At 48.0% G+C, this 22500-nt stretch overlaps 8 protein-coding genes across 12 annotated transcripts in view; 1 reads left to right on the forward strand and 7 right to left on the reverse strand.

The window, feature by feature from the left end:
• ap4m1 (adaptor related protein complex 4 subunit mu 1) overlaps window positions 1-2310 on the reverse strand; it is a 10275-nt gene extending 7965 nt beyond the window's left edge. The window contains exons 1-2 of one of the 4 annotated variants that reach the window (XM_076169212.1): window positions 1996-2310; window positions 517-590 (exon numbers count right to left, since the gene is read on the reverse strand). In XM_076169212.1, the coding sequence (XP_076025327.1) occupies window positions 517-574 (58 nt within the window). In that variant the 5' untranslated portion in view covers window positions 575-590; window positions 1996-2310. Of the gene's footprint in view, window positions 1-516; window positions 669-1995 lie in introns of all 4 variants that reach the window. The other 3 variants (XM_076169213.1, XM_076169211.1, XM_076169215.1) reach the window with 3 other exon arrangements.
• A 228-nt stretch (window positions 2311-2538) lies between these two features.
• rbmx2 (RNA binding motif protein X-linked 2) lies at window positions 2539-4388 on the forward strand. The gene is made up of 6 exons (XM_076169204.1): window positions 2539-2614; window positions 2995-3110; window positions 3232-3283; window positions 3367-3496; window positions 3578-3767; window positions 3845-4388. Exons 1-6 carry the CDS (start codon window positions 2610-2612, stop codon window positions 4312-4314), a joined length of 963 nt encoding a protein of 320 aa, XP_076025319.1. The 5' UTR covers window positions 2539-2609; the 3' UTR covers window positions 4315-4388.
• Window positions 4389-4650: 262 nt separating this feature from the next.
• Window positions 4651-8229, reverse strand: siah2l (seven in absentia homolog 2 (Drosophila)-like). The gene is made up of 3 exons (XM_076169203.1): window positions 7366-8229; window positions 6257-6436; window positions 4651-6155 (listed from the first exon to the last, which is right to left on the reverse strand). Exons 1-3 carry the CDS (start codon window positions 7780-7782, stop codon window positions 5784-5786), a joined length of 969 nt encoding a protein of 322 aa, XP_076025318.1. The 5' UTR covers window positions 7783-8229; the 3' UTR covers window positions 4651-5783.
• A 279-nt stretch (window positions 8230-8508) lies between these two features.
• Window positions 8509-10785, reverse strand: taf9 (TAF9 RNA polymerase II, TATA box binding protein (TBP)-associated factor). 2 transcript variants are annotated; one of them, XM_076169217.1, is made up of 7 exons: window positions 10655-10785; window positions 9954-10035; window positions 9736-9872; window positions 9483-9617; window positions 9259-9340; window positions 9000-9110; window positions 8509-8919 (listed from the first exon to the last, which is right to left on the reverse strand). In XM_076169217.1, the coding sequence occupies exons 1-7, from the start codon at window positions 10688-10690 to the stop codon at window positions 8765-8767; spliced, it is 738 nt and encodes a 245-aa protein (XP_076025332.1). In that variant the 5' UTR covers window positions 10691-10785; the 3' UTR covers window positions 8509-8764. The 2 variants fall into 2 exon arrangements, with proteins under 2 accessions (XP_076025332.1, XP_076025331.1); XM_076169216.1 differs by having other exon boundaries at window positions 9000-9113.
• Window positions 10786-10968: 183 nt separating this feature from the next.
• On the reverse strand, window positions 10969-15699 carry LOC143015289 (uncharacterized). Its single transcript, XM_076169224.1, has 3 exons — window positions 15304-15699; window positions 14780-14901; window positions 10969-11555 (listed from the first exon to the last, which is right to left on the reverse strand). Exons 1-3 carry the CDS (start codon window positions 15686-15688, stop codon window positions 11142-11144), a joined length of 921 nt encoding a protein of 306 aa, XP_076025339.1. The 5' UTR covers window positions 15689-15699; the 3' UTR covers window positions 10969-11141.
• On the reverse strand, window positions 12107-12588 carry LOC143015279 (histone H3). The gene has a single exon (XM_076169210.1). The coding sequence runs from the start codon at window positions 12573-12575 to the stop codon at window positions 12165-12167; it is 411 nt and encodes a 136-aa protein (XP_076025325.1). The 5' UTR covers window positions 12576-12588; the 3' UTR covers window positions 12107-12164.
• Window positions 13304-13946, reverse strand: LOC143015277 (uncharacterized). Its single transcript, XM_076169209.1, has one exon. It carries the CDS (start codon window positions 13930-13932, stop codon window positions 13312-13314), a length of 621 nt encoding a protein of 206 aa, XP_076025324.1. The 5' UTR covers window positions 13933-13946; the 3' UTR covers window positions 13304-13311.
• Window positions 15700-21675: 5976 nt separating the features above from the next.
• cdx1b (caudal type homeobox 1 b) overlaps window positions 21676-22500 on the reverse strand; it is a 4715-nt gene continuing 3890 nt past the window's right edge. Inside the window, exons 2-3 of the mRNA XM_076169205.1 lie at window positions 22074-22222; window positions 21676-21900 (exon numbers count right to left, since the gene is read on the reverse strand). Coding sequence (XP_076025320.1) covers window positions 21676-21900; window positions 22074-22222 — 374 coding nt within the window. The remainder of the gene's footprint in view (window positions 21901-22073; window positions 22223-22500) is intronic.

A 22500-nucleotide genomic window follows, 5' to 3' on the forward strand; every position in this document is an offset into this window, starting at 1 on the left:
GTATGTGTGAGAGAGAGTGTGTGTGTGAGGGAGAGTGTGTGTGAGAGTGAGAGAGAGTGTGTGTGTGTGTGTGTGTGTGTGAGAGTGAGAGAGAGTGTGTGTGTGTGTGTGTGTGTGTGTGAGAGAGAGAGAGAGTGTGTGTGAGTGAGACTGTGTGAGAGTGAGAAAGAGTGTGTGTGTGTGAGAGAGTGAGAGAGAGTGTGTGTGTGTGTGTGTGTGTGTGAGAGTGAGAGAGAGTGTGTGTGTGTGTGAGAGTGAGAGAGAGTGTGTGTGTGTGTGTGTGTGTGTGTGAGAGAGTGTGAGTGTGTGAGAGAGAGAGTGTGAGTGTGTGAGAGAGAGAGAGAGAGAGTGCAAGTGTGTGTGTGTGTGAGAGAGTGAGTGTGTGAGAGAGAGAGAGAGAGAGAAGAGAGAGAGAGAGAGAGAGAGAGAGAGAGAGAGAGAGAGAGAGAGAGAGAGAGAGAGAGAGAGAGAGAGAGAGAGAGAGAGAGAGAGAGTGTGTGTGTGCTCAGAGGATACAGTCTTTGTAGATGAGATGATCCCCCTTAGAGGACAAGATGAATAGCTGAGAGATCATGGTGACCTCTGACCTCCTGCTGTGTGACAGTTATGAAGTGCTAGTCTGAGCTCGTCGTCACGTGACTTGACGCAGTGACGTCAGGTCCCGTCAGCTGTTAGAATAGAATAGCTTTTATTGTCGTTGTATAAGATAATACAACAAAATGCATTTGTGCTGTGCCTGAATCTTTGAACAGTGATCAATAACAGCAATAAACTATAAATAAACAACTATAAATAAATAATAAATAATAAATAACAATAAATAAACAACACACAGTTCCATTCGTACATTAAAACATAAGAAGTCCCAGCTCAAGCTGTTCCAATAGTTTAAGATGTCTCATATGACATGCCTCCACATCCTATACCACATCACGACATCACATGACATCACATATGCATCATGACATCACAACATCACACCCCAAATGACATCACATGTCCCTTGCCCCGTATGACATCACATGACATCATAGCTGAAGATGCTCAGTACGTCCCAATGTGTCCCAATATTGCAATTGACTCTTGGGGTACTAACTTGTCTAATGTTTGATTTTGTAGAGTTGCCTTATGGCCCTGACACAGAAGCTGTTCTTCAGTCAGGTGGTCGTGTGTTCAGTGATCTGTATCGCCTTCCAGAGGGAAACAGACAGAACAGGGAGTTACAAGGGTGGGATGCATGTTTCAGGATGGTGTTGGCCCTGCGGAGACAACAAGTCTTAAAAATGTCCTCCAGAGAGGACAGGGGAAGTCCAATTATTTTTCCTGCTGTTTTAACAGTCCTTTAGAGTTTTTGGCGATCTGCCTCGGTGCAGTTTGCATACCAAGCTGTCAGACAGGATGTTAAGACGCTTTCTATACAGCATTGGGAGAAGGCCCTGAGCAGCTCTGCAGACAGGTGGTTCTTCTTCAGTGCGGAGAAAATAGAGTCGCTGCTGCGCCTTTTTGACAAGGGCCGAGGTGTTCACAGTCCAATTAAGGTCTTCACTAATGTAAGTCCCCAGAAACTTGAAGCAGCAAACCCTCTCCACCTCTTCTCCCTTGATGACAAGAGGACTGTGGTCCTCATGGTGTCTCCTGAAGTCAATTTTGAGTTCTTTTGTCTTTTTAATGTTGAGTGTGAGGTTGTTGTCTATGCACCAGTCTGCCAGCTTGTCTATTTCCTCACAGTAGTGGGTTTCATTGTTGTTTGAAATGAGTCCCACCACGGTTGTGTCGTCGGCAAATTTGGTTATTGTGTTAGTTGGGTGTGTGGAAATACAGTCAAAGGTGTAGAGTGAATACAGCATTGGACTGAGGACACAGCCCTGCGGTGCCCCTGTGCTGCTGGTAAGACTGGGAGAGAGCTGTGAACCAAATTTGACTGTCTGTGTGCGGTTGGAAAGAAATTATTATTGTTATTCCCTTTATAAAGTATTTGTTTAGTGGCTCACTTACCTGTGAAGTCTCTGGTGTATAAAATGTGACGATATAACTTTACAAATAATATAACTTTGGGACTTCCGTTATTAGAAACCGGACGTGTCTATCCAGCGCAGCTAAGGCTAGCTCGTAGCTAGCAAGGTTGACGTATCAAAGGTTCCTCGCATGTTTGGACAGATCAGCTGGTCAGCGCGCCTCCTGGTCACGTGATCAAACGGACTCAACTCAACGCGTTTCATTGACAAATTCAAATCAAATCCATCTTCAGAAATGTGAGCGGATGAAGCTTATGTTTACTATCCGAGCCAGCGGACACCGGCAGGCAGAGCCGCGGAGCCACAGCGCCCTCTGTCGGTGTGGAAGACAACTTCCACTTGATTCCAACGATAATCAGCCCAACATCACACAACTGCAAACAAATAAAGACATAAAATATTTGATTAATTAGGAACAAGCTTCCGCACAGCGCGCGAGTTCAGACAGATGAAGAATCGATCTGTGTGAAGCGACCAACGAAATCAAAGCTGGCTGACAGTTCAGATCTCCGGACAGCAGAGGGCAGCAACGAACCGGAAGCACTTCCTTCAGCTGCAGGACGGATTCTCCGCGTTAGCTGCGTGTTCTCCACAATGAAGTGAGTCCGCATCTTCTTATCGAACTAATTCCTCTTTCCCAGTTTCTTTCGCATTGTTCAGTTTGGATTATTTTGTTTCATCTGCAGGCGTTTGGTTTCATGCTCGTGCTAACAGCTAGCTTGATCAGTTTAATGGTCGAGACAACAAAACATCCTGCGTGTGAACGTAAACAAATCTAATCAAACACATTTACCCTCTAAATCACACACACGTCCGTGTGTGTGTGTGTGTGTGTTTTATCTCAGACACACTTGAGCTCTTTCGAAAGAAATTCAAAGACAACGCCAATCTTTTGAATAACCTACAGACGTAATAAGTGAAGCTGTTTGTTGCTTCCCTCATCGCTCTCTGACCTTTGACCTGCTCCTCTCCCACTTAGTCCGCTGACGAAGGTGAGGCTCATCAACGAGCTGAACAAGAGGGAGGCAGAGCTAGGGGTCAAAGAGGGCGTGTCCTGGCACAGCGAGTACAGGGACAGCGCGTGGGTGTTTGTAGGTGAGGTGTGTGTGTGTGTGTGTGTGTGTGTGTGTGTGTGTGTGTGTGTGTGTGTGTGTGTGTGTGTGTGTGTGTGTGTGTGTGTGTGTGTGTAACCAGCTGGTGTCTCTGTCTCCCACAGGAGGTTTCCCCTATGAGCTGACTGAAGGTGACATCATCTGCGTCTTCTCTCAGTGAGCACAGCAGCGTCTTCTCCTGGTCTCTTTGGTAGGAGTCAGTTAGTGTGACGCACTCTAACCCCTCCCCCCTCCCTCAGGTACGGGGAGATCGTCAACATCAACCTGGTCCGAGACAAGAAGACGGGGAAGTCTAAAGGTTTCTGCTTCCTGTGCTATGAGGACCAGCGCAGCACCGTCCTGGCTGTGGACAACTTCAACGGCATCAAGGTCAGAGCGCCACCGGGACAGAATCCACTCAAACAATAAGGGGGCGTGGCCTAACTGTCCTCTTCGTCTCCCCGGGGACAGATTAAAGGCCGGACCATTCGCGTGGATCACGTGAAGGATTACCGCCCCCCCAAGGACTCAGAGGACATCGATGACGTGACCAAGCGCCTGAGGGAGGCCGGCTGTGCCCCCGCCGCCGCCGCCAGGCCTTCGTCCTCTGAGGCTGAGGAAGACGAGCAGCACAGCGTCCCCGTGAAGAAGCAGAAAAAAGGTAAAAACACACACACACACACACACACACACAGCTGTTTCCTGTGCTGACTGGATCAATGTTCTCCATCTGCTCAGACAAAAAGATGAAGAAGAAGAAAAAGGAGAAGAAGAAGAAGAAAGACAAAGATGGGGCGCAGCTCTCCTCCTCTTCCTCTCCTCCTGCCATCAGAGTCAAAGAGGAGAGGGAAGACACCGCCTACGACAAGTACAACCACAGGGGGGCGCCAGGAGGACAAGAAAACGGAGAGGGACACTTGAGGGGACAAGAGGAGAGAGAGAGACAGAGAGAGACAGACAGGAGCATCGAGGGAGAGGGAGACAGGAAAAGACAGAGAGACACAAACATAGAGAGAGACAGTGACTGGAGAGGAGAGATGGAAAGGAGGAGAGACAGAGAGGGAGACAGGAAGAGACAACAAGAGACAGACAAGGAGAGAGAGAGTGAAAGGAAAAGGGAGAGAGACAGGGACAGAAAGACAGAGACAGACAGGGAGCGACGCCCTGCTGACAGGAGAGAGACAGACAGGGACAGAGAGAGACGGTGACAGTGAGGAGTGTCCACTTCCTGTATTGATTGTTTTGATGAATTACATGTAGTAAAGGTGTTTTTGTCTCATCAGTGATGTCATCATCCTGGGTCTCTTCACATGAACCCGTGAAGGGTTAATAACAGCAAAACATGGGGAGGTTGATTGATAACTTCTGAGCCTCTGACCTGGTGTTATTTCAGTAAATCAGCACCAATGACTTCATGTACATGGCTCACTACTTATCAATCAAGCTGCTAGACTCAAAAACAAGCAGTTTATTTTGAAGATATTTGTGAAACCTTCAATCAGCTGATTTTAATCAGAGGGATAAAGTTCATCTCCAGTTTGATAAACAAGTTTACAAAATCACTGAAAACAAACAGGAAGTAGAAAATATAGAGCATCAACATCACTGAAAATATTTCCAAACATTTAGTATAAAGTGGGCGGGGCTGAGTGAGCCTTTTCCTGTGTTCACACGGTTGCCACGGTTATGTCACCATTTTCATGTTACAGACAGAATGTGTGGACGTGTCTAAGACATGGAGCCACAGAGTCCTGATCAGGTGTATTGATCCAGATCAGGTCGCTCTTTCCTCAGATCTTTGGTTTGCGAGGCCAATGTTGAAGTGATGACATCACGAGTGGGAGTGGCCACACCTGCAATGACGTCACTCACACACTGAACACAGCAGATCCAGACCGGTGACGGTTCAACGCCAAGTCGCCATGGGAACCAGCGCAATACCGTCCCGCTCTCACCGACCCTTCAGATGGAACAGAGGAAACACACAGCCGGGCCGAGGTGTGTGTTGCTATGGTTACAGACGTGTCAAGAGGTATTTGATAAAGTCAGTGCTGCTTCAGTTCGCACACAAGGAATGTTGGGAAACGTTCCTTCTTACCCACAATGCCCTGCTGCGTGAGTTTACAGAGAAACATCCAGAAGAGAAAGAGCAGAATGTGAGAGCGCCCCCCTCTGGAGGAGCAGGGCTCACACCGGCAGCCTGAAGGATCCAAAGGGCCCAGAGGAGGAGGACTTCAACCAGCAACCCTCCATCATTTCTTTATTTTACATGTTGTTGCTTCATTTTAACCATCTTTTTATTTATCTTAATTCTTTTAACAGTTCTAAAGGATAACTGCTATAAAGCAGTTAAGGCGTCGTACCCAGACTGTCCACTGGGCGGAGCTGTGAGCTGCTCCTCTTCATCATAAGTGCCCATGATGGAAATTTTGTCTCATTCACAGTTTTTCTCTTTGCAATAACTTTAATTCCTCCCTTGAGTTGTGTTCCTAGTGAATGACAGGAAGTTGCTGGCTGTTCCTTCCTGTCAAAATGGCTGACACACACACACACACACACACACACACACACACACACACACACACACACACACACACACACACACACACACACACACACACACACACACACACACACACACACACACACACACACACACACACACACACACGGCGGCTCAGCACATGGAGATCGTCACGTTGATTCCCAGGTTGCCGTTGTCGGCAAAGAGGTGAGCGATGGACGTGTCGAACACCAGGCAGTCGCTGTTCATGATGGCCGCCGCCACGCCATCGTGGATGGAGCGGGGCGTGGCCTCCCAGGTGAGCCGGCGCCGGTTCCCGTTGAGCTCCAGACGGTAAGCAAAGTTCTCGGCCTGTTTCCGTGTGCCGATGAGCAAAACGACAGCGAAGAACTGCTGGTGTCCCTCGTACTTCTCCTGCTTCTCCAGCACCAGCATGAAGTGATGACTGAAGCACGACTGCATCATCACCCAGTCCACTGCACCGGGGAGGTTGATGTCTGTGGCCAGGAAGACGATGTCCTCACCCTGAGACAGACAGAGACAGAGACACATTCACTGCACTCATCTTTCCCTCTCCTCCCCGTGTTAAGCGTGTTAAGCGTGTTAAGCGTGTTCAGCGTGCAGACCTGCAGCGTGGTGATGGACTTGTGTGCGTGCATCAGGTGGGGCATCACGGCCTCCAGGGAGCCGTGCCACTTACACGTGGCCCCGGGACACGGACATGTGTACGGACGGAACTCGCACACTTCCTCGTGATCCGGCTTCTCTGTGTGGTGAAGAGACAGCAGGCAGCCGGCGGAGGAGAACTGCAGACAGGAAGCAACACCGTCAACAAGGCGACGAAGAGCGTCTCCTCTTCATCGTAGGAATATAAAACCTCCACTCATCACCACACCAACGTCACTTTCTCTACGGCCCCTAAGCTCCAAGCTGCAGTGACCACACAGGAAACATCTAACCTTTGACCTCTCAGTACATTTACATGCAATGGAACACACACACACACACACACACACACACACACACACACACACACACACACACACACACACACACACACACACACACACACACACACACACACACACACACACACACACACACACACACACACACACACGTCTGTGTGATGAAGATGAGCCGTTAACATGGAGCAGCTCTTCATCATGTTCCCCTAAGAGCATTCAGACTCAGCTCAACCTGAGCTCAGCTGATAACAGGAACTGGTTACCATAGTAACTATAACCACAACATGTCCTCTCCATCTCCTCTTCTGTTCTCCAGCAGCTCCCTTTGCTCCTCTTCTTCACATGAGGTCCCTCAGACATCTCCACCCTTCCTCTTCTGTTGTTGTCTTGCTATAACTTCTTCTCTTATTTAACTCAGACGCTGTGCCAAGGTTGTCAGCATGGATGTCAGCGTTAAGCACAGAGGCAGGAGGCGTCTCTGACCTCTGACCTCGTTCTCTCCTCATCTCAGCTTTCAGGATTCAACTTTAATGCCTCTGTAATGGAGAGAGAGCCGCTCTCTTTCCTGCTGCTCTCCTTCACTCTACAGCAAAGCCCGATGGTTTAAACCTCCTGTCAGTCACGTCTCCATGGTGCCCTTTGACCCTTTAAGGGACTCAGCTGATCTCCACACATACACATACACACACACACACACCAGATGTTTCTCAATTTACTGTCAAACCCCAGAGGGTGTGTGTGCGCGTGCGCGTGTGTGTGTCTCTCACCTTACAGGGGAACGGCAGCGTGGACGCCACCTTCTCCATCGCCAGGTTCCGGATGCTCGGGCTCAGGGGGCCCCTGCAGGTCGGGCAGCAGCTCAGCTTGTGGCGGCACTGGTTGCACACCAGGTGTCCCGCCTGACACTGCAGGATGGGCGGCAGCACGAAATCGAAACACACCGGACACTCGAACAGCGCCGTGAGCTCCGGGGGCTGCGCGGGCAGGCCGGCCGAGGGGAGCGTCCCTGCGGAGGAAGCAGCCGCAGAGCCCGGCCCGGACACGGAGCTCACACCGCCGGCGGCAGCGGCGGCGGCGCCTCCGTGCTTTCCTCCGCCTGCTTTCCCGGCCCCGAGTCCTCCGGCCCCGAGACCTCCAGCTCCGAGACCTCCAGCTCCGCCTCCCGCTGAGGACGGACGACTCATGTCTCCCCGCTCTGTTCGCTCCTGCGGTCACATCCGCTGTTTACCACCGCGGGAGGCCTCAGCGGCACAACATGGCGGCTCACGGTTTGTATCGCCTGCCGCCCGCTGCCATTGGAGGAGACGTCACAGAGTGGCAGCGCTCTCGACCAATCAGTGGCCCGTACGTGTTGAGCAGCCGGGTTCATTAAAAAATCATAAAGCAAGAAGTCACAGAGCGAACGTGTTACCATAGCAACCGAATCTATATTTCTTTTCTAATTAGGATGTCTGATCTTGAAAAGTTCATCAGTCACACACACACACACACACACACACACACACGCTGTAAAGTGAGTGGTGTCTCATCAGACTTCGTGTTTCCTGTCTGTCCCTCTGTCTTCTTTCTGTCCTCCGTGTCTCTGCTCTGGGGACGCAGTCACGTGACTCGTCTCTACGTCTCTATTCATCCAGACGTGAACATCTCCGCGCTTCATGCTTCCCGTTGGCGCCCCCCAGTGGCGACTCTGCCAACACCACCGTCACTTCACAACTAAGGAAGTAAATGTTCTGATTTGATGGCGTCAAACACAACGAGACAACAAGTTTCATAAAGGAAACACTCTGTAAAGTGACAATGTTGGGTTTGTCTGTTTTTATAGGAAATCCTCTACATAGTGAATCAATATTAAATCACTAATCAATGAAGTAAAGATTGATTGACAGACATTAGGAGGTGAACACAGGAAGTCTTCTCATCTCAAGCAGTTTAATGTAACTCAAAGATCAGTTAACTTCTTGTTAGTTAAAATGCACAGTAAACCCTGATGCAGCCGCCCTTGAGCAAGGCAGCAATGCCTCAGACTGAGACAATGCTAAAGGGGTTAAAGAAAGATCATAAAATTCTACAGCTAACAAGTCGACAAAACAACAAATCACAATTTAACTGTGGTGGAAGAGCAGCAGAAGGAATCGGCTTCAGGGTCGGATGTCGGAGGTCACGACGTCATAAAGCGTCGTAGTCGTCGTCTTCGTGTTTCCTCTTCAACGAGTCGGCGCCGGAGTTCTGTGACACCATGTTGGTGGTGATGAGGATGTTCTTGGAGCCGATCAGAGACTGGTTCAGGAGGACATTGGACACGGCGGGCGAGGACAAGGACGCTGGGGACAGAAGAGACGGAGACGCTCATGGAAACATCAAAGTACTGACAGCTGATCAGACTGAGCAGCTGACTCCTTACTGGCTTTGGTGGTGGCGCTCTGAGAGGGTGGGGGGATCTGAACTGTGAACCTCTGACCTGTCAGAGACACCGGCGTCCCAACTTTACTGGAGACCGACTGCACAGAAGCTCCTGCGGAAGAGGAAGGACAACCATCAATCACAGAGGCACACGCACACAGTCACACACACACGCACAGAGTCACACACACGCACAGAGTCACACGCTCACACAGAGTCACACACACACACACACACGCCTTCATGACGAGCTGACTCACCGAGTGTTGGCGTGCCCGGCCTGCTGGAGACGGCGCCCACACTGAGACGAGGGACAGAGATCCTGCTGGCCGACGAAGAAACCTGGAGAGAAGAAGAGGGGAGAAGAAAGAGAATGAGAGGAGCAAAGCAGAAGACAGAGAGACGACCCAGAAGAACATGGAGACAGGTTCCTGCTCTGTTCTGAGCCAGAGGTGGAGCAGCAGTGAGACGCTGCAGCCTTCACCTTCTTCTGGATGGACTTCAGCTTGTAGTTGGGAGCTGTCAGGCAGTAGCGGTCTGGAGGAAGTCTGGGTCCAGCGTACGGTTTGATCAGAGGAAGAGGAGTCTGGTTCTTCTGACGCGCCACTTCCAGAAGAAACTACACACACAAACACAAGGTTTGAGATTGAACACACACACACACACACACACACACACACACACACACACACACACACACACACACACACACACACACAGACACGTGTGGGCCTCACGTCACGCGGCGGCGGCGAGGTGAAGGATTGGTCCATTCTGCACTGGATGGCCAGCTTGATGTCGTCTGCATCCACGCTGGACTTCTTGGCGTGCGTGGCGTAGATCTTGGCGTCCTCGATGATGGAGGTCACGTACCCTAAGAGTCACAATGTTATTACACTGAGACACACACACACAACACAAACACAACAATGAGCTGAGAGAGCGAGGGACCGACTGTAGGTGAACTCCAACATCTGGTTGATGACACGAGGCTCGTACTCGCTGATGCCCATGTCCTTCAGGATCTGCACCATCACCTGCACACACACACATACAGACGCACACACAAAGACAAACGAGTGTGAAGACACAGAAGGTCTTCAGTCTTATCTGTGACGTGTTCCATCTCAAATCAGGCGGATTATGAAAGAATCGCGCGGGGAATCCTGAGTTATCTGATATCTAGATTATACTTTGTATTTATTTTTACTAAGTGAGTTTTGTAGGACTAACCGAGAGAGACGTGACGGACCAATAAGACTCGTGTCTGTATTAAACATATTGAACTTCATAATTAAACTCACCTGTTCCTTATTGGGGTTCGTATTTAAACATTATTCACATTACGTTAAACACGGGACGTAAATGTGCCACTTCAGATCTATTAGCAGATAAATGATAGAGAATCTATCATTCGCAGCTTTAAGTGAAACTGGAAAAAAAATATCAAAGCTTAAAAGCGAGTTGAGCTCAAAACTCTCCTGTAGATCGTTAGCCTGTTAATCCAGCAGGTTAGCTTCAAGCTACACGCTAAGCTAACACGTTTGCGCGCGGCTGTTGATGTGGACGGCGGGCTAACAAGGCTAACGAGTGTACAGGCTACAAGGCTAACAGAGCCGCAGCTCGTTGGTCTCAGTCGCAGTCAGCTTCAGCTACCTGCGCGTCCTTCGGGATGCTTTTAGGAGCCGACATGTTGCTGCAGCGGCGCCGGGGCTTCTTCTTCTTCTGCTTCACTTCACAGGAATCAGAACGAAAAAAAACAACAAGCGTATTCTTCTTCTACTTAAATTCTGAAAAGCTGTACGCTACGTAGCGCACTGCTGCCCTCCAATGGACACATGCGATACTGACGCTAGTCACGTCATCGAACTGGGACATACTGACTGCAATGACGTCATAACACAGGGACAGACATACAATGTCGTTTATTTGAGCGGGTTAATAAACTGTAAACACTTAAGCGCCCTGTGAGGAGAGTTTATCTTTATGAGATACGAACTCGACCGTCTGTCTGTGGATCCTGATCAGGACTTTATAATGAGAGGAGAAGGTTCCGTCCTCCCATTCAGACACAGCTGAGCTTTTAATTGTTGTGTGTGGCTCTTAAAAGAGCCTTTGTTGGTTGTGGCGCTTGTGGAGAGCTTTACTTGCTCTTAGGCACTTTCTCGGTCTTCTTAGGCAGCAGCACCGCCTGGATGTTGGGCAGCACGCCGCCCTGAGCGATCGTCACTCCGCCCAGCAGTTTGTTGAGCTCCTCGTCGTTGCGGACGGCGAGCTGCAGGTGACGGGGGATGATGCGGGTCTTCTTATTGTCGCGGGCAGCGTTGCCGGCCAACTCCAGGATCTCAGCGGTCAGATACTCCAGCACGGCGGCCAGATACACAGGGGCTCCGGCACCGACACGCTGGGCGTAGTTGCCCTTCCTCAGCAGCCTGTGGACACGACCCACGGGGAACTGGAGCCCGGCACGGGAGGAGCGGGTCTTAGCCTTCGCTCTGGCCTTTCCTCCGGCGTTAGTTTTTCCACGTCCAGACATTTTTGTGGAGGTGCAGACAGACTACAACTACGATGTAGCTACAGCGCCTGCGTTCTGTATATATACGAGTCTTGCTGGCCGTTCATTGGTCAGGCTGATCTGTAGTACATTAACCAATCACAGAGTTTTACCCACCACTACAACACTTCCGTTAGGTGACTTTCAAAATTAATACTTCCCTCGAGTCCCAGGGTTCTCTTCTTTGCTTCGTTTCTCAAATCGGATATTAAATGGTGGACCTCCGTCAACTTTCACATAATAAAAAAATACCTCAAGCTATGACGATCGTTTTGAAATTGTGAATTCGCTACAATGAGACTTATCGACCAAAAGAGCCAATTCAACGGATAAATCATAGATGTAAGAAATGCTGTTATGAAAGTCACCCTGAACTTCAAAACGGTATGTATGTGGCGAGTTCACATGCGACCGGTGAGAAATAGAACGTGTCAACTTCAGTATGTATTCAAGAACCGGCTGATACTGCATTACAGCTTGGATCTTACATGTCAAGCTAACCAGACATGCTTGTGTTCACTTGTTAAGTTGCATTATACACAGGCTTTGTTCTGTTGTGGAGTTGTTGGCTCTTAAAAGAGCCGTTGTGTTGCTGGAGGTTGCCGGGTGAGTCTAAGCTCTCTCCCCGCGGATACGACGGGCCAGCTGGATGTCTTTGGGCATGATGGTGACCCTCTTAGCGTGGATGGCGCACAGGTTGGTGTCCTCGAAGAGCCCCACCAGGTAAGCCTCGCTGGCCTCCTGCAGAGCCATGACAGCGGAGCTCTGGAAGCGCAGGTCGGTCTTGAAGTCCTGGGCGATCTCTCGGACCAGGCGCTGGAAGGGCAGCTTGCGGATGAGAAGCTCGGTAGACTTCTGGTACCGGCGGATCTCTCTGAGAGCCACGGTTCCGGGCCTGTAACGATGAGGTTTCTTCACGCCGCCGGTAGCGGGGGCGCTTTTACGGGCAGCCTTGGTAGCGAGCTGCTTCCTGGGAGCTTTACCTCCTGTGGACTTACGGGCGGTTTGCTTAGTTCTGGCCATTGTGAGCTTGAGCGCGTTTACTCAGAAAATAGAGAATGTCTGTAATACTGCATTAGAGGCTTTATGTAGCCAGCGCCGGAGCTCCTCTGCTGCTGATTGGCCCAAACTGAGCCCCGCCCGGCGAAGGATGACCAATTGGAGCACAGGAGACAGACATTTCGAAATAAACCACGCCCTGTGTCGTGTGACGTAGTGCCGCCGCAAGAAAGAAAGGAGAAAAATACAAAATAAACCATGGATGATAGAATGTTGATGTATTAAAGCGGAACCACGTTCACGGTTCAAAGTGTCTTCACACACACACACACACACACACCCAGACCCAGACCCAGATTAAAGTGTCTCCACTCTTCCGTTGCCTGTGTTCGCTCCTCGGTCAGAGGCTCACTGAGCTCAACCAGAGGAGCTGACGGCTCCGTGCTGTTTCACACAGTGTGTGTGTGCTTGCACTATCTTCGTCCCGTTTCTACCTATGTATGTATGTATGTATGTATGATACGAGCTCAGACTTCCGGTCTCATTTGGAGCTTAAAGTGTCGCGCAGCAGATGTGAGCGGAGTTTCAGCCCGTGCGCGTGCACGCTGCCTGTTTCTAAGGTGTTCCGGTCCACAGTGAAGTCAGAGTGACTTTATAAACGTGTGTTTCTGTGTTTATAAACGTGTGTGTGTGTGTTCACACAGAGCTCTTGAGGGTGTGTGTGGCTCTTAAAAGAGCCTTTTTGGAGCGAGCAGCAGATTTACTTCTTTGCCAACTTCTTTCTGGCAGCAGGAGTTTTCTTTACGGGGGTTTTCTTGATCGCTTTAGCTGCAGGCTTCTTCGCGGGCTTTGCCTTCTTGGCTGGAGACTTCTTCACGACCTTGACGGTCTTTTTGGCAGGTGTCACCTTCTTCGGGGTCGCCTTGGAGATCTTCTTGACAGGAGACTTCTTTGTCTTTTTGACCGGAGAGGTTTTCTTGGCAGCTTTGCCAGGAGCCTTGGTCTTCACTGTGAGTTTCTTGACCGCTGGTTTCTTGGCCGCTGGTTTCTTGACCGCTGGCTTCTTGACCGCTGGCTTCTTGGCCTTGGGCTCCGTGGGTTTGGCCACCTTGTAGGAGGCTTTGACCTTAATCAACTTGTCGTTCAGTAGCAGTCTCTTGATGGTTAGCCTGACTCGGCCGCTGTTGCCTTCCACGTCGTAGTTGTCATCAGCCAAGGCCTTCTTGAGGGCCGGCAGAGACATGCCGTGGCGGGACTTGTCTTCAGACACGAGCTTGAGGATGCGCTCGCTGAGGGTCGGGCCGCTCTTCTTCGCCACCTTCCTGGTCTTCTTGGCGGCCTTAGCCGGCGCCGTGTCTTCTGCTAGAGCGACTTCTCCCATCGTGATTCGGTCGACTTGTCAAACTTTAAGTCTGACAGCAGCGAGCAGGAGGCGGGACTTATACGCCACATGAGAACCGTGTAGAGGCAACCCGCACACAGGCGCTCCCGTGCTGCCCAAATGTGGCGACACTTGTGTTTTCTCTCCCACGTTTTGGAGAGGAAATCCACACAAAGGACGAGGTTCCGATCGCGTCCGTCAGTGGATCAGCGAGAGACATTTGTCCGCTCTAGAATGATGTCATCTTGACTGAGCTGGACGCCTCCATTGGTTTGTCTCGAGCTTCAAACCTCTCTGATCCACGGTCACGCTGGACAACACGCAGCGAGTTTTCTTCACATTTCTTCGCACTAAAGGACTCAAAGTGACTCAGATTTCTCGGGACTTTGGTGTTTTAGCTAGCAGACTCGTCAGACTAGCAAATTAAAGTCATATGACAGTAGGATAGTGATTGGTTTAGTATTAATCAGAGAAGGTTTCACTGTAGGTAAACACACTGACGGTCACGGCGGCTCCTGTCAGAGGTCCCATCCCGACGATATGAAATATAGTCTGTACTCGTCCCAATTTCAAAAAATATATGAATTCTATGTGTTGTCTCTTGTCACCATGTTTGTGCTATAATCACGTCAGCCAGAATGATAGAAGATTATTCATTAGCTTTGTTACTCTTCAGGTCATCTGCAATTAAATGTGTTGGGGGGGAAAAAATGAATGTCCAATTGTAAAATATATTTATCAGCCTTTTCGCAAAATAAGGACGCACTTGAGTTTTTTTAATGATCTATCCTTTATATCACACTACACACGTGTACACACACGATGCTGCAAAAAACTGAAGCCAAACCTGAGATATATTAAGACGTTTGCCATGTGTTCTCATAGCGATGAGCTCTGAGGAATTCTCCCCACCAGGAACACGAGTGAGCGAGAGGAACTCCAGAGGGGTCACACGAGAACACTGAGCCACTGTAGCAGCGAGATTTAACAGAAAGATAAAGCCAGAAGCCTTTCAGCAAAATCATAATACAGTGAAGTTTTCCCACACTGACTCGAGTCCCGAACGATCGAGCGGTTGAAACACATCAGTACATGTTCCACCAAGCCTTTAACCCTTTCAACTTAAAGATTATAGACCGAGACACTTGATATTTATGACCTTAATACAAATCAGTGGGTAAGTTCCAACCCTTACTTGTTCCTACTAACGTGGTCAGAAACCAAACCGTTGAAGTGTTTCTATTATATCTTCTCTTCACAAACTCAGGCGGTCTCAACTTCTCATTCAGACACAGCTGAGCTCTTAATTGTTGTGTGTGGCTCTTAAAAGAGCCTTTGTTGGTTGTGGCGCTTGTGGAGAGCTTTACTTGCTCTTAGGCACTTTCTCGGTCTTCTTAGGCAGCAGCACCGCCTGGATGTTGGGCAGCACGCCGCCCTGAGCGATCGTCACTCCGCCCAGCAGTTTGTTGAGCTCCTCGTCGTTGCGGACGGCGAGCTGCAGGTGACGGGGGATGATGCGGGTCTTCTTGTTGTCGCGGGCAGCGTTGCCGGCCAACTCCAGGATCTCAGCGGTCAGATACTCCAGCACGGCGGCCAGATACACAGGGGCTCCGGCACCGACACGCTGGGCGTAGTTGCCCTTCCTCAGCAGCCTGTGGACACGACCCACGGGGAACTGGAGCCCGGCACGGGAGGAGCGGGTCTTAGCCTTCGCTCTGGCCTTTCCTCCGGCTGCGGTCTTACCACGTCCAGACATTGTCAAGATATAGAGAGTGTGTTGTGTGTGTGTAGACCGTGTGCAAATGTCACTTTATATAAGTGCTGAGCTGCTCGTTCATTGGTCACAAGGCGCTGAAGTACCATCGTCCAATCAGAAGTCACTAATTTTAGAGGTAACTGAACTACATCCGTTCTTTCTTATTTGGATTTTCCAAATAAAACAAATAATGAGAAACATCAGACAGATCGCAAGGCTCTTAAAGGCAGAGTCTCACAAATAAGAAAACGTAAAGGAGCAAAACATAACACACATTGTGTTGAGTTAGAGAAGATAATTTACCCTGGAGGATCAATAAAAGTGTTTCTTCTTTTCTTAGTAGACTGGTTCATATGCAACTGCTCTGTTTGAGGCCATCAACCATCACCTGCAGCATCTGTCTGTCTGTCTGTCTGCCTGCCTGCCTGTCTGTCTGTCTGTCTGTCTGTCTGTCTGTCTGTCTGCCTGCCTGCCTGCCTGCCTGCCTGCCTGCCTGCCTGCCTGCCTGTCTGTCTGTCTGTCTGTCTGTCTCTATTATATCTGTCTCTCTCTGTCTATTGCTTAATTTGAACCAGATGCAGATTTACTGTAAAACCTCGTGACCTTTGACCCCCAAAACGGTCAGTGTTATGAATTATGTTGAAAGGCTCCTCAAGTTCAACACACACACACAGAATCATCATCAAAGCCGCCTTCCCTGCACAGTGTGTGTGTGTGTTTGCTCTGTAATCTGCGTATGAGGTTTCTATTGGTCTGAGCACCAAATCATTACTGAAGCCCAAAGCAAACTGAGAGAGAGAGAGAGACAGAGAGAGAGAGAGAGAGAGACATCTGGTCAAAATGAAGCAATAGAGATGGATACAGAGATGGACAGAGAGACAGACAGAGAAAGCGCGAGAGGTCCAGCCACACGTCACCAAAGTCAAAGACCTGAAAACAGGAAGAAGAGGAAGAGGAAGAGGGTCAAAACATTAACAGATCAGTTTAATTCTGACACTTTAAGAGGACAAAGGATAATGATTGAACACACACACACACAACATGGCTCCATGTGCAGCACTTATAAAGTACAATATCATTTTAATATTCTCTTGAATAATATCGGATGAAGAATAATAATCTAATGATTTCATTTCTGTTATCATTTTATTTAGTGATTAATTTAATTCTATTTCTGTGTGATTGTCCCATTTTGTGGTGTATCTTTAAAACAGACATCACATTTTAATCTCTTAAATGAATTAAAGATTCATGTCATTTCTTCTTCTTTTAATAACTCTAATATTAGTTTTAATGAAACACATTTATACATTATCATTATTATTGTTATTATTATTGTATTACTTATATATTATTACAATTACAAAAAATAATATTTGTAGATTAATTATTATGTAAAACATTTAATGTAATAAAATAACAACATTTTATCTTAACTTTAAATATATTTACTGAAATATTGTGTGATGGGTGAACGCGTGTATTAAATTCCAGTAGTGTGTGTGTGTGTGTGTGTGTGTGTGTATTATCTGTTTTTACGGCGCACTACTGTTTCTTTACTGCTTCACTGTTTATCCACAATCAATGTGTCCCATCAGGGCGTATTAGGGCTGTAAGTCTCTTGTAAATGAAAGTTTATGGTAAAATGGCTCATAAAGACGCAGCGGTGCGTTTATGGACCAGCAGCTATTTGCTCTCGACTCTGTTGTCTTTTCTTTTATTTGCTCTAATTATTGGCTGATGTAAACTCGTCGGTGCTCCGCTTTTATTCCCTCAAATTAAATGCTGATGATTGTTAATAAAAAGTCGGTCGGCCATTTTGTTTTCAACACATGAAGTAAACCCTGAAATGGCTGCCGTCCTGTCAGCTCATCAGCCAAACACACTGTGTATGTGTGTGCGTGTGTGTGTGCGTGTGCTTGCGTGCGTGCGTGCGCGCGTGTGTGCATGCGCGCGTGCGTGTTTGCGTGTGCGTGTTCGTGCGTGTGTTTGTGTGTGACTGCGTGCGTGCGTGGGTGCGGTCAGAACTCACAGTTCAGTCAACATTTTCCAGTAAACTCTTACTGATATCACGCACACACACAAACAAACACACACACACACACACACACACACACACACACACACACATACACACACACACACATCCATGATTGGTCATTCTGGGCCAATCATCTCTCTGCTTTCAGCTTCTCTTTCTCCAGCCGTTAAGCCTCGTCGCTCCAGCAGAGTTGTTTTTTCTCTGAAGAACAACATGAGCAACCACTTCACCTGCATACAGGAAGTGAACAAATACTACAAATACTCAAAGTTTATACATTAACCCACAAATTCAAACCAACGTGGCCCCCAAGAATGAGGTCCTCAAAGCAACACACACACACACACACACACACTACTACATATAATGATCAAATACTGTATAAAATGTAAGAATTGTCATGGTGTCAAACCCCAGAGGAGACAGAAGTGTGTGACAGGTGAGGCTGATCATCAGGTAAAGGTGAAACAAATACGTGGCTCACAGCAGGAGGAGGTCAGTAGCGCCTGTGGGGGGTCGGCAGGTAAACATCTGGCATCTTCAAAAACAGGTGTTTAGCTTCTTTGTGTTATCAGCGACACAGCAAGAAGAAGAGAAAGAGCAGGAGGATGTGGATGGACGAGGAGGAGCAAAAACCTTCATCAGAGTGTGAGAGGACACTCGCTGGCATAACCTGGAGCATGATGTCATATGTAGGACATATTTGAAGATGATGTTTGGCTGGTGAACTTTCTAACTGGTTAAGTTGGGAGAACTTAAGTAAACACGATCTCTCTGAGCTCTGAATGTGCAGACAAGGGTTACGGGTTTGCGTCCGGCTGCTATCAGAGCTCATCACGCCTCCTCCACAAACATTTTAGCGTCTCTGTGGTGAAACCTTTTTACGGCGCCCAGCACCAATAAACTTTATGGCCGTAAAGCCGCTCTGCTCTCATTACGGCGTGTTTACCTAAAAATGAGCGCCTGAGCACAGCTGTTAGCTCACATTACGCTCTCTGCTGCTTTACTCTTTAACGCAAAAAGACGCCGGCGTGACAAAGCAAACACACTTTGACCCTCAGCACATTCTGTTTAGGAAGAAAAGTTTAGGTTTGTCCAACCGTCACCGCAGCTCTTCATCCTTTAACTGGCACTGATGATGTAACTCTTCAGCTAATGAGGGTCAGCTGCTGCCAGTTTTAACGACGCCGCACAAAGCCAGCGAGGAAACACAACACGTCCAGTTATTTTGTTTCAAACAGACAGGTGGAATCAGAAACGTAAGAATGATGAACGATCAATCTTTAAACTCAGAGTCTAATCAGATCTCTGCTGTGAATTGATCATTATCAATCAATCAATATGTGATAAATCAATGGAGAGATGCTTCCATGTGGTGCAGGATGGAGCTGAGCTGATCTCCATCTGAAGCCTCACAGATCAGCTCAGATCTTCTTCTGTTCAATCAAAGTTCTTCATGAACCTTTGGTCCATTCATGAAGATGTTGACCCTCCTGAGGGACGACGCCTTCATGTTCCACGGTGGCTCGGCTACAAACTCACCATGATCCAGATCACAATTAATCATTGTTATTTGAAACCATTGTTGAGATCTGAGCACAAATTAAATCTTCTTATGATCATGAAATGGTGGTTTTGAGTGAAATTCAGTGCTTTTAATTATTCAGCAGCAGCTTCTGGTTTACTTGACTTTAATGCTTTGATGACATCACACAGTCAACATCCAACCAGAATGAGAAGTGAAGGCAGTGAACCTCTGATAGAAACAGACCTTATGATCTAGGTGACAGCTGCTCTGTAACGCCTCTGTAAAGTTAAAACCTCCCGAGGGACCCTCAGAACCTCAACAAAGAACCGCAGAACCTCCTGGAGGACACTTAGAGGATTCTGAGGGGCTTTGGGTCAATGAGCCACTCAAGGATCCTTTGAAACCCAACCACTTACAGACATAAGAGAACCTTGTGAAGGAGCTGGAATCATGCTTAGATGTACAGTGGTGGATCACGTGACAACCACAAATACAATTCTTAATTGCCGGCAACATCACCCCGGGCCACCTGACAGGTAGTAGGCACTGCACATTTTAACATCCTGTCTGTGGATAACACACCTGAAACACACTTTAGGTTCATCCTCAAGTTCAAGATGGCTGTGTGACCATCACACACACACGCACGCACGCACGCACGCACGCACGCACGCACGCACGCACGCACGGACACACAAACACACACACACACACACACACACACACACACACACACACACACACACACACACACACACACTCTGTCTCCTCTGATAGTCTCTATCAGGTACAGATACGGACTGTTGGAGGCAAAAGGGATCCAGAAGGACAAAGGTCTCAGTGAGGACACACACACACACACACACACACACACACACACACACACACACAGATAGCAGGATCCTATGCTGTTTGCTGTTTGCTCTTCTCTGCACTTTGGACACCACACCTCATCAAATACCACACTGTGTGTGTGTGTGTGTGTGTGCACTTCACTTGTCATTCATCTCTATTTTCTTTATTTCAGTTTTCAGCTTTTCTTCATTTCCCCCTCTCCTTCTCTCTCTCTTTCTCTCTCCCCTCTGTCTCTCTCTCTCTCTCTCTCTCTCCCTCTGTCTCTCTCTCTCTCTCTCCCTCTGTCGCTCTCTCTCTCCCTCTGTCTCTCTCTCTCTCTCCCTCTCTCTCTCTCTCTCTCTCTCTCTCTCTCTCCCTCTGTCTCTCTCTCTCTCTCTCTCTCCTTTTGTCTTTCCCTCTGTCTGTCTCTCTCTCTCTTTCTGTCTGTCTGTCTCCTGTTGAACAGAGGAGTAGAAGGTTTTTGTCAAAGCTTTGTCGCTTTAATAAAGTCTTCAGTGAACAATCAATCAGAATCATGACATCACTTCCTGTCCAGCCCTTTCTGTCAGCATTATAAACTAAAGGTAAAGAGATTCACTCATCGTTTATTTAATTGTTGAAATTATTCTCTTAAACTCACATTTATTTTACAAAAATAAAATACAAATCAAGGTAAATTACTTTTTGTTGTTGTACAGACAATCATGTCAAAGAATATCAAAATAGTAAAAATGACTTAAAAGAGTTAAATGTGTTAAATTATTTCAAAGATAATGAATTCAAACCTATTTTTCACACGACTTTGACTTTATTTCCTCTAAATTGGCACATTTTACCGTCGCACTATTAAAACGTTTTCGTACTTAATCACCTCAGGAAATGTTCTTTAAATGAGTGACTTCATTGAGTTTGTTTGGGTTAAAGTTCATTCCTCTGTTTCTGAGATTTTAGTGCATCACTCACAACAACAACCATCTGTAAAAAGGAGCTCTGCAGGAAGTGACATCACACCCTGAGCACCCAATCAGAAGCCAGAATTAGAGCTATCAAACATCGGATGGAACAAGACGCGCTGTCAGTTGTAGTGTCGTCGTCCTCATTGGATTCATTGCAGCCAAATCTGCTTCAGACATTCATGTTCCTCAGAGGATGAACCTTAATGATTCTGCTGAGCTGCCAACTTTCCATTAAGTGCCTCCTGCTGGTCAAAATATTAGCGTGCCCACGATACGTCAGGATGAACCCATCAGCCTCAGCTGTACCTTGAGCTTAGCTAAGCATTCAAAATACTCATGCTAAATGCTAAACATGGGCATGTTGACATTAAAACATTAGCATATTACAATGCTAATGCTAATTACAGGCATGTAGGTCTGCTAGTGTTAAGCTCAAAGGCCAACTGAGCCTGACGAGCTGAGTCTGATATGACGGTAAACCCTGTGGATGTAGGTAAGAACCTGGCCTTCCCTCTTTACAAGTTTTGGATCAAAGAACAGCAAAGTCTTCTCTGTTTTTCATCCACGGAGCGTTTTCAGAGTTTGTAGGGAGAATCTGTGATCTTTAGTCCCGACCTTCAGGTCCTCCTCAGTACTCCTCTTTGATGCTCAAAGGCAGCGAGGACGGTGACACCAGGCCGCTGCTGCTGGTTACCATGCCGATGCTGCCGCCTCCTCCGCTGCCGTGGTTGCTGCCGGTGGCGCCGTTGCTGTGGGGAGGGGTGGGCGTGGTCGTGGAGGTGGCGGGCTGCTGGAGCTTCTTCTTGTTGATCTTCCTCTCTTTGGCGCGTCGGTTCTGGAACCAGATCTTCACCTGAGATACATAGCAGGTATGAAAGCTCAATAATGCCGTACAGATTGGGACTAGTGGGCGGGGCCTTATTCAGGCACGCCCATGTTACAACTGAAGAACTGCAATTGAACAGCCAAAACCAGCCTAAACTTGTGATTCTGTTTGATGTTAGTGGTGTTAGTGTGTGTGTGTACCTGTCTCTCTGACAGACTGAGCGCTGTAGCAAGCTCCGCCTTCCTCCTGATGGTGATGTATTTGCTGTAGTGGAACTCCTTCTCCAGCTCCAGGCGCTGGTGGTCGGTGTAAACCACGCGGTATTTATCCTTTGTCCGTGTTTTACCGTCTGGAACACACAAATTTTTTAATTAACATTTGGCTAAAGGTGATAAAGCAGCATTATGATTATGATTATTAATATCATTATTGGATGTATTTTTTGGCATTGGAGATGCTTTCCTACGGGTTCCTTGGCTCCATTAGATCCATTGAAAGGCCAGATGTGCCAAGACAACCACAAACGGAGGCCACAACTTTATGGACAACAAATAGATGTCCATAGATGGTTCACAGGAGCTGTTGGGGCTGTGAGTTTGTCTGACAGGATGTTTTATTTATTGTTTT

Source organism: Genypterus blacodes, unplaced genomic scaffold, assembly GCF_046128005.1.
Source record: "Genypterus blacodes isolate CSIRO-AG114 ecotype Tasmania unplaced genomic scaffold, CSIRO-AGI_Gbla_v1 ptg000194l_1, whole genome shotgun sequence".
Classification (NCBI taxonomy): domain Eukaryota; kingdom Metazoa; phylum Chordata; class Actinopteri; order Ophidiiformes; family Ophidiidae; genus Genypterus; species Genypterus blacodes.

Bases quoted from the DNA above. Each gene is read 5' to 3' on its own strand.
- taf9 (XM_076169216.1), bottom strand. From the start codon at position 10,690: ATGTCGGCTCCTAAAAGCATCCCGAAGGACGCGCAG. The intron at 9,618-9,735 runs GTGAGGCCCACA...TTGTGTGTGTAG, and splicing joins CCTCGCCGCCGCCGCGTGAC to TTTCTTCTGGAAGTGGCGCG. The intron at 9,114-9,258 runs GTGAGTCAGCTC...CTTCCTCTTCCG, and splicing joins GCCGGGCACGCCAACACTCG to CAGGAGCTTCTGTGCAGTCG.
- siah2l (XM_076169203.1), bottom strand. From the start codon at position 7,782: ATGAGTCGTCCGTCCTCAGCGGGAGGCGGAGCTGGAGGTCTCGGAGCT. The intron at 6,437-7,365 runs GTGAGAGACACA...TCCTGTCTGCAG, and splicing joins CGCTGCCGTTCCCCTGTAAG to TTCTCCTCCGCCGGCTGCCT. The intron at 6,156-6,256 runs GTCTGCACGCTG...TGTCTGTCTCAG, and splicing joins AGTCCATCACCACGCTGCAG to GGTGAGGACATCGTCTTCCT.
- LOC143015279 (XM_076169210.1), bottom strand. From the start codon at position 12,575: ATGGCCAGAACTAAGCAAACCGCCCGTAAGTCCACAGGAGGTAAAGCT.
- LOC143015289 (XM_076169224.1), bottom strand. From the start codon at position 15,688: ATGTCTGGACGTGGTAAGACCGCAGCCGGAGGAAAGGCCAGAGCGAAG. The intron at 14,902-15,303 runs GCAAGTAAAGCT...TCGCTGCTACAG, and splicing joins GACCGAGAAAGTGCCTAAGA to TGGCTCAGTGTTCTCGTGTG. The intron at 11,556-14,779 runs GTTTGGCTTCAG...TCGTAGTTGTAG, and splicing joins AACGTCTTAATATATCTCAG to TCTGTCTGCACCTCCACAAA.
- LOC143015277 (XM_076169209.1), bottom strand. From the start codon at position 13,932: ATGGGAGAAGTCGCTCTAGCAGAAGACACGGCGCCGGCTAAGGCCGCC.
- rbmx2 (XM_076169204.1), top strand. The intron at 3,284-3,366 runs GTGAGCACAGCA...CCCCTCCCTCAG, and splicing joins ATCATCTGCGTCTTCTCTCA to GTACGGGGAGATCGTCAACA. The intron at 3,497-3,577 runs GTCAGAGCGCCA...CCCCGGGGACAG, and splicing joins ACAACTTCAACGGCATCAAG to ATTAAAGGCCGGACCATTCG.